At 35.2% G+C, this 8,026-nt stretch overlaps 3 protein-coding genes across 16 annotated transcripts in view; 2 read left to right on the top strand and 1 right to left on the bottom strand.

Moving 5' to 3' along the window:
• The first annotated feature begins 849 nt into the window (after nucleotides 1-849).
• On the top strand, nucleotides 850-2,552 carry LOC105129724 (transcription initiation factor TFIID subunit 8-like). Its single transcript, XM_011031918.1, has one exon. It carries the CDS (start codon nucleotides 1,260-1,262, stop codon nucleotides 2,328-2,330), a length of 1,071 nt encoding a protein of 356 aa, XP_011030220.1. The 5' UTR covers nucleotides 850-1,259; the 3' UTR covers nucleotides 2,331-2,552.
• A 654-nt stretch (nucleotides 2,553-3,206) lies between these two features.
• LOC105129723 (membrane magnesium transporter-like) lies at nucleotides 3,207-6,467 on the bottom strand. 2 transcript variants are annotated; one of them, XM_011031916.1, is made up of 4 exons: nucleotides 6,258-6,459; nucleotides 6,085-6,137; nucleotides 5,860-5,960; nucleotides 3,207-3,504 (listed from the first exon to the last, which is right to left on the bottom strand). In XM_011031916.1, exons 1-4 carry the CDS (start codon nucleotides 6,334-6,336, stop codon nucleotides 3,456-3,458), a joined length of 282 nt encoding a protein of 93 aa, XP_011030218.1. In that variant the 5' UTR covers nucleotides 6,337-6,459; the 3' UTR covers nucleotides 3,207-3,455. The 2 variants fall into 2 exon arrangements, with proteins under 2 accessions (XP_011030218.1, XP_011030217.1); XM_011031915.1 differs by lacking the exon at nucleotides 3,207-3,504 and adding an exon at nucleotides 3,567-4,000 and having other exon boundaries at nucleotides 6,258-6,467.
• A 283-nt stretch (nucleotides 6,468-6,750) lies between these two features.
• LOC105129720 (phosphoglycerate kinase, cytosolic-like) overlaps nucleotides 6,751-8,026 on the top strand; it is a 7,826-nt gene continuing 6,550 nt past the window's right edge. For 2 of the 13 annotated variants that reach the window (XR_843110.1, XM_011031912.1), the window contains exons 1-3: nucleotides 6,755-6,916; nucleotides 7,183-7,398; nucleotides 7,517-7,563. Coding sequence is in view for 10 of the 13 variants with exons in the window: in XM_011031912.1 (XP_011030214.1) it covers nucleotides 7,227-7,398; nucleotides 7,517-7,563 (219 nt within the window). In the remaining 3 variants the exon portion in view is untranslated. Of the gene's footprint in view, nucleotides 6,917-7,182; nucleotides 7,399-7,494; nucleotides 7,601-8,026 lie in introns of those variants that run through there. The other 11 variants (XM_011031911.1, XM_011031913.1, XM_011031908.1 and 8 more) reach the window with 11 other exon arrangements.

Here is an 8,026-nt window from a genome sequence, read left to right as displayed (position 1 = left end):
TTGTACTCATTTATTGTACTTTTTAAAAAAAATATATTTATCATAGACTATAATGTTCAAGTATTTGAAATCAATCTCTCTTGCTTGGGATTTTGGAATCTAATATAATAGTTCTCAAAAGACCCATTGCTATATTTAGCTTGACTAAACTTTCTTTTTAGACCATACATTTAAAATACATCTCTTCCATCAAAATAAATTGTTGCAATGACATCCTAATATCCTTTAGTTAGAGGAAAGCGGATGAAGTTTCCAATTAATTGTAGAAAAGTGAATGAAGTTTTCCAATATCTTTTAGCTATAAGAAAATAAACGAAATTACCCCATGTAAATTTTTTACTTCCCAGAGTATTTTAGTCGTTTCAATATATATTTTAAATGAGAAAAGACTTATTTATTTCTAGTTAATTTGATAATAACCAATAAACCTTGTAAAAAAAACTTGAATACTCTAAATAATTAGTGTTAAGTTTTTTGAATGAAGTAAAACTATGAAAACTAAATAATTTTTTTACTTTAGCTAAAATCTTTCATCGATTAGCTTTTGTAAATTTTAATTTTAAAATTAAATAATAATTTGTTTTTGATTAATAAATGCATGGGTAATTTGTAAATTAAGTGATATCAATTATTTTTTAAATTATTTTTTACTTAAAAATATATCAAAATAATATATATTTTTATATTTTTTAAAATTTATTTTCAACATTAATACATTAAAATAATTCAAAATCTTTAAAATTTAATTTTAAACAAAAATATTTTTAAATTTTAAACAAACTGATGCCACACGCGCTCTAATAACGCAAGCAAAGTCCAGCAGCTGCGAGTTATCGGGTTCTATAAATACACCCACCCATCCTCGTCTATAAATGTCATCTGTCTCCCTTGTTCCCTATCTTCCTTTGAATCTGTTTTTCAATCCTCCAATTTCCCTCCAAAAATATTACCCTAAACCCACCAAAACCCTAATTTTTCTATTCCTCCCTCTAGGTTTTATCATAATAAATCACTCTTCACTTTTACTCTCTCAATTCTCTAATTAATTTGTGGGTTTTTCATTTCTCTCTTTCCTACAATTCATTGCTTCTTTTCTAGAGTAGGGTTTTCACTTTCTGTTTGATTCCTTAGAAAATTATAGCAGAAAGAAAGAAAACAAGATTTCCCTTATCTTATGATTCTTTCCACGTCGGGGTTGAAATGGCCGTGTATTCGGAAAAGCCCTAATGTTTCTTCTTTTTTGACACGATGGTTCAAATATGAGCAATGGAGGTGAAGATAATACACCGGGAAGACCCAAATCCGATGACTTTGGCCGCGCTGTATTAAGAATGGCAGTGGCTCAGATATGTGAGAGTGCGGGCTTTGATGGGTTCAAGAAATCTGCTCTGGATTCTCTCAGTGATGTCACAATCCAATACCTCTGTGACCTAGGCAAGACTGCAAGCTTCTACGCCCACTTATCAGGTAGAACCCAATGTCATTTCTTTGATATGGTTAGAAGTTTTGAAGATATAATAATAGGAGCTTCACAAGGGTTTTTAGGTGCGTCCAGTTCTGATAATTGTCTACTTAATTCTGGTACGATTAAAGAACTTATTGATTTTGTGGGTTCTAGTGATGAGATTCCATTTGCGCAACCAGTGCCAAGGTTTCCTGTTATTAGGGATAGAAAGTCAATTCCTACTTTTGAAAAAATGAGTGAAGTTCCGCCTGGGAAGCATATTCCGGCATGGTTGCCAGCTTTGCCTGATCCTCACACGTATTTGCATACACCTATGTGGAATGAGAGGCTTGTAGATCCTCGTGCAGAAAAGATCGAGCAAGCAAGACAGAGGAGAAAGGCAGAGAGGGCTTTGTTGAGTTTGCAGAAGAGGTTGTTGAGTAATGGCTCAGCAGGGGCTTCATCCTCAGGTATTAGTAATAATGCTAAAGAGTCAGGAGTAGTTGATAGTGACCAGTTTCTTGCCATGCCATCGGAGTCTGGGAAGAAGGATGTTTCTCCAGTTGTGTTGTCAGATAAGCTAAAAAACCATATTTCTGTAATGCAGGCATTTGCACCTGCTATTGAAGCAGCAAAAGAAGGTGGAATTTGTGACGATGGAGATTTTGAGAGGAAGACACTTCCGGAAAAAAGACCTGTGATTTTTAAGTTTAAGTCTGGAAAGAAGTTGTTTGGAGAGTCTTTGGATCTTAGTCTTTTGAAGAAGGGTGGGAGGAGAAAAGGGCATTGGTTAGGGCGGGATGACGAGAGGGATGACAAGAAGAGGAGAGCAGAGTATATACTTAGGCAGTCAATGGAAAACCCTCAAGAACTAACACAGTTGTAAACTAATTTCAAGACTGACTGGCTAATTCAGAAGAAGGGGCTATTGGTTCACTTATTATTTCAGGGACATATTTTTTGTCCCTGCACAGATATTATGAGATTCTTATTGAGTATCCCATGCAAACTATAACAATTTTTTAGGTATGTGAATGCTTTTGCTTATGTTACTTTAGCTTTAGTGTCAAGTGATTCTTTGACAGTGAATATTGTGCTTCTTTGTTCCGTCATTAGATGTTGTATCAGCATTGAATTTTATTGTGGGATGGACAAAATGTGCTCTTTGATTCTGGCCAATATCATCTGGACATACAACAAAAAGATAATATTTAGGATACCGTGCATTTCCACATAAGCACCTTAATGTCATTGCAAAATTTTATTATGAGGTGGTCTGGATTGTTGGGACAACCAGACCATACTGATGTGTCATGTTGTGTTCGAGAACAATTTTGTTTTGATTGTGTCAAATAACCTGGGGATGGGAAGTCGCGCCCCTAGACACAACAACGGGTGCATCTTCACAATCATAATCTTTTTGTTATAGAAATAGAATTAAGAGATAATTGATCGTGTGTTTGCTGAAACAGTTACCCTATTTTGTCAGGTTCTTACATTTAGAGTATAGAGTGAGGTATAATTCAACGCCTTTATCTTCTCGAGTTGCAGATACAGTTGCTTTTCGTTGCAATCAACTATATTGCTGCAGCCTCTGAATAGTAATTTTCCAACTTTTAATTAATGATAAATTTTTTCTTAATTTAATCAGCTGTAAATTTTAATCATTTTGGAAGTTGAATCTCTTCAGGTCTGCCGCTTTATAATAACCTTCAGGAAGTCGATCCATATACAGTGAAAAAAGGCAAGAGACACCGCCTAGTGCATAAGCTATCGTAGCTTTTGCTTTGACATACAGCTTCCGTTATCTGGCTTCAAAGCTATAATCGAGTTGTTAACGATGGAAAAACTACCAGCTCATGCAGCAAAGTGAAAGGATATCAGAATCAAGAAACATCAATTTAAATGCAGAGAAATTCTTCCATTAGAAAGAGCCGAGAAAGCCATGTTTTTTGAGCAGGATGGCGCCACAGTCCATTCCACCAGTCATCAACACCATGCTGGGACGATATTAACCCATGCATTTACAATGCCACTCCGTTGTTCTCTCATGTGCAAACCTGTTGCAAGAGGATAGAGCTACCACAAACAGCATCCCATGCCACATTTTGATTTCTCTGCATATCACCCTAGTAAAAACTCCAGTGTAATTGGACTGATCATTAACACATAAAAGTGAAGTCAGGGCACCACAAAAAGGCCCTGCTCAGATCCAAATACAAAACTCAAATGCTAAAGATGCAAAACAGATAACCCAGTTCAAGTTACATGACCATGATGAACAGTGATGATGAATATAAGACCAATACAAATCCAAAGGGACGATCATAATTATGTAATCCTAAAACCTTGACAGTAGCCCTGTTGAGTTGATGAGCTTCTCTTTCGGAGTGCTAATTTGATTGAGAAACAATAGCCTACTCAAATATGTTGGAAATGAATCTTCCATTGCTTTAATGACCTTAATGTTCAGATTTCATGTTGATTTCTGGAACAAGTACTTTTCCACGATGGTTGAAGATTATGAAATCCAGGTTGTCTGGCAAAGAAACCATCCTGCATTGAAGAATATATGAACAATGTCAATGGCCCGTTATAGTGTAAAAACAGCATTAATAATAATCATATTTGGTGTAATTCAGAATCAACAAAACTAAAGCATGCCCTCTAAGGAACATGAAATTTGACATGGGAAACTTGACCATCTTCAGCCTACCACCAAGTCTGGGCTAGACATATGCGGAGTTGATTGCCATTGTAAGTTGTAGCTAACAAAATTGTGAAGAAGTCAGATTTTTCAAGACGGTAGTGAGCTGCTTTGGCCTTCAGACTGTCTTTTTTCTCATGGTCAAAAAGACCAGAGGTAATTGTTCCCTGTGTTACATGCTTCATTGTTCAATGTTCATCTTTTACCGTGCTAATTAAACTATTCACCAAATCCACCAATTGAACACGATCTTCAAGCAATAAGTAGCAAGATAACACAATCAACTACAATGTCACATAACAAAATAAGTGTCCAGGAAGAGAACACAATCAATTTAAATAAAACCATCTAAATGATGGAAATCTATAGGGGATAATCTGTTCCACTAATCAATGAGAACAAAAGCGCTAACAATGGCTCCTTAACTAACAAAGTTTTGGAACACATCCAACGTAGAATGAGGAAAAAAGAACTGCTATCTTGAACCATCCAAACCATAGGATGAGGTCTTTCCCATGGTTTCAGGAAACAAACAAAAGTCAGAAAACAAGGCTGACATGGTCCAGTCCTTACACTGACTTGGCTTCTCTACGTTTTGTTTTCTTCTTTTTTTTTTCTTTTTTTTTCTTTTATTAATCATGTTTTCACCTATTACCTGAAACAACAAGCCTATGTCTAATAAAATTCACATCAATCTAGCCTAAAAACAATAGTAGTAAGCCTAGAGGCCCCATTGCCATGGTCAAGGCATGGTCAAGGCTTAATAAAAATAACAAGCCCTCTTCTTGCATATCAAGAAAATTTTAGTTTAATTTAGTCCCTTGTAAAGTGAAATCTTCAGTCAAACAAACTTACATTTACATGCACATGATTACGCCTGCAAGGGCACACTGTAGAGCAAACTTATAACTTGACAATGAAGAAATGGTAGTCTATAGTTCAATCTAGAATTCCTGGGAAATTAATCATAAAGTCAGAATGTGTTCAAGCTATATGAAGGTACAACACCCCACTTAAGGATTCTTAAGGATTTCTATATGTTCCTTAATTATCAAGTCATGATCTACAAGATACAAAGACACTGTCCAGCTGACCAATTAATTGACCCTTGATTTACTACAAAGTATGCTTATCATGTGGCAAGAATCAACAGAAATAGCTTAAGGTGCAATTGAGAGTATTTCTGTACCATTAACATTACCAGACTGGGATAGGAAATTTAAACAGCCTCTTCAAAATCCAGATACTGATAAGTCAGAAGCGATAAAACCATTCCATGGTTTATCTTACATTTCATTCAGGAAAACTCATGACCATCTTGTGAATTAAAAAGAGGAAACTTCCCTTAAAACATACGGAAACTACATAAATTATATCTAACCTAAGTTTGCCATGATCAATAAAAAGTGAATGACAACACTGTACATCAGATGCTGCAAAGAGCAATTTTACCTGATTACCTCATTAACTAACTCAAATATACTCACAACTGCTGTTAGTAAATCAGTCTTTATTTGTTTATTTTTCTCAATTTCTTAAAGAGCAATCCGATTACTTGACAGTGAATAACTCATTTTCTATCGGCCCAAAGTCAAGTTATATAACCCAATGAACGATCTACATATTTGAGTTGGAAAATGAATAGACAGAAATCCCAATAGACGAAATTGAGAGATATAAAAATAAAGACAAAGAAAGAATGAGTTACCTATTGTCATCAGAATGAGGATGAATAGAGAGAAAGATGCCAGGCACAGTTATGGCTGCCCACGTACACAAAACCAGCCCCACAATCAACTCCACCACCACCTGCATAAACATCAACACACAGCCAAATAAGAGATTTTTTCTTAAAAAAAAAAAGTCACCAAAAAAGAGAAATAGAAGGAAAGGAAAGGGAAGGGAAGGGAAGGTAGAGAAAGAGATAAGATACATTGAAAGGAGGTCCAGAAAAGTCATCCTCTGTAATCTTCAACAAACCCTTATCTGAATCACCACCACCATAAGCACAAATAAACAGAAATAACAAAAAAGAAGAACAATAAAAAAAAAAAGAAGGAAAGATATAAGAAAGAGAGAGGGGGAGAGAGGATATGAGGCGCATACATTGAGTAGTTGAATAAGCGGCATGAAAGAGAATTAAAACTCCAACAAATCCAATAACAAATCCTACCGAAAAACCCATTTTATTTTTCTATGTTAGCCCAGATGGCTTGCTCCTCCTCCTCGTGAAGCAGACAAATCAGTCAGTGACAGAGAGGAAGGGTTTCAGTCTCAGATTTGAGCGAGTTCCATACATTAGCCCGCCGTTACTGCCCGATTCCCAAACATCCCCCCGCCGTTACTTGCTGTCGCGGCAGGAATTGTGTTTTTTTTTTAATTGATTTTTGTTTGGAAATATATAAATATAATATTTATTTATTTATTTTTAAATTTTGTTTTTAATATTAATGCATTAAAAAATAAAATGATATATTTCAAAAAATATTTAATATTTTTCAACGGTTTTTTTTTTTTTCTCAGTTGCTGTCAAACGACACGACGTTGTATTTGAAGAAGATACGTTAAATATAAAGCACCCTTTTTAACACTTTGCGTAAATACGCACCGTATTACGCTGTTACTTCTTAACATCGCACCTACAATAATAAACGCGTCCTTTTCCTTCAAGACGAGCAGAGAGCATACCTTTATAGAAGAAGAAGATAACGCAGACAGGCATGCCATGGTGCTGTGACCCTCATCTCCTTTTCTATTTCTTGAAGGTAACCCCCTTTTTCTTTTTCTTTTTCTTTTTCATTTTCTTTCTGGGTTTCTGCTTAAACTACTGAAGTGTTTTTTTTTTCCATGTTGGATTCAAGTGTTCTTACAAGCGAATAAACAACATTTTCAATGATAAGTGAAACACTGGTGTCTTTGACTATTGTAAACAATCCAATTATAGGGATTGGATTTTTGAAAAATAAATAAAGAAACCAAGATAGTTCAACTTAATTCTTTTGTACTCTTATATTTAACTTTCTGTTTACAGTTGCTCGGTTAGTTAATATAGAGGCGGCAGCAAAAGGAGGAAACATGTTTCAACTTCTAAATTCAGTGGATGGAACTCTGTCCTTATCAAACAAGTTAACGTTTTATGCTTTTCCTACCAAAACATCGGAGTTTCTTCATCCAAAATCCTCTCCATACCTCGTAAACAAGACTGCCAAACGTTGGAGATTTCGTGGTGTTCGATTATCCTTACGAGGTTCCTAGCCTTTTTTCGAAAATAAAAAATAAAAGCACGATTAGTAGTAACATTTTATCTTTGTTTCTTCTCACTGTCTGATTTTTCCTGTTCAAGTTTAATTTAATGATCTTGGCAGGTGGTTCAGAGGCAGCAGATCATGTCAAAAGCTCTAACAAATTTAAGGTACCAAGAAATCTGGCTGACGTTCCCTTATCGGCAGGTGCTGTTGCTGGAATGGGGCTAGTTTCTAAGAATTAGCTTTTCCCTTTTCTTTTCTTTTTTTTTTTTTTTGTGGATAGTACTGGTAATTATATTTTTAATCTGTTGCAAGTACAGTAATTCTTTTATGTGCCTGAACATATTGATGGTTCAACAGGAGTTAAAAATATAAGTCATTGTATGTCTAATTGTAAACTGCATTGGATTCTCATCAGTTGATCATCATTGAAAGGTTAAGTTGGTGTACATTATCATCAGACTTTTATATCATTAAATTAGGATGATGTAGCCAAAACTGGAAGAAGTTGTGTATTTTCTTTGTGAAGCCTTTTCCATCGGTGTTTTTTTGGACAAGAGCATTACTATCCCAACAATCCACCTCATAAAACTGGTGTGTTTGTAGTCATGAAATTTTAGTTGGCATTCC

The sequence above is a fragment of the Populus euphratica genome, unplaced genomic scaffold (assembly GCF_000495115.2).
Source record: "Populus euphratica unplaced genomic scaffold, PopEup_1.0 scaffold34.1, whole genome shotgun sequence".
Taxonomy (NCBI): domain Eukaryota; kingdom Viridiplantae; phylum Streptophyta; class Magnoliopsida; order Malpighiales; family Salicaceae; genus Populus; species Populus euphratica.
This window is presented reverse-complemented; position numbering and strand designations above follow the sequence as displayed.

What these genes read in the sequence shown, in the direction of transcription:
- LOC105129724 (XM_011031918.1), top strand. Translation starts at nt 1,260, where the DNA reads ATGAGCAATGGAGGTGAAGATAATACACCGGGAAGACCCAAATCCGAT.
- LOC105129723 (XM_011031915.1), bottom strand. Translation starts at nt 6,336, where the DNA reads ATGGGTTTTTCGGTAGGATTTGTTATTGGATTTGTTGGAGTTTTAATT. An exon ending in CGCTTATTCAACTACTCAAT is followed by an intron (nt 6,138 to 6,257) that starts GTATGCGCCTCA and finishes GTGGTGATTCAG; the next exon opens with ATAAGGGTTTGTTGAAGATT. An exon ending in CCTCATTCTGATGACAATAG is followed by an intron (nt 4,001 to 5,859) that starts GTAACTCATTCT and finishes TCTTCAATGCAG; the next exon opens with GATGGTTTCTTTGCCAGACA.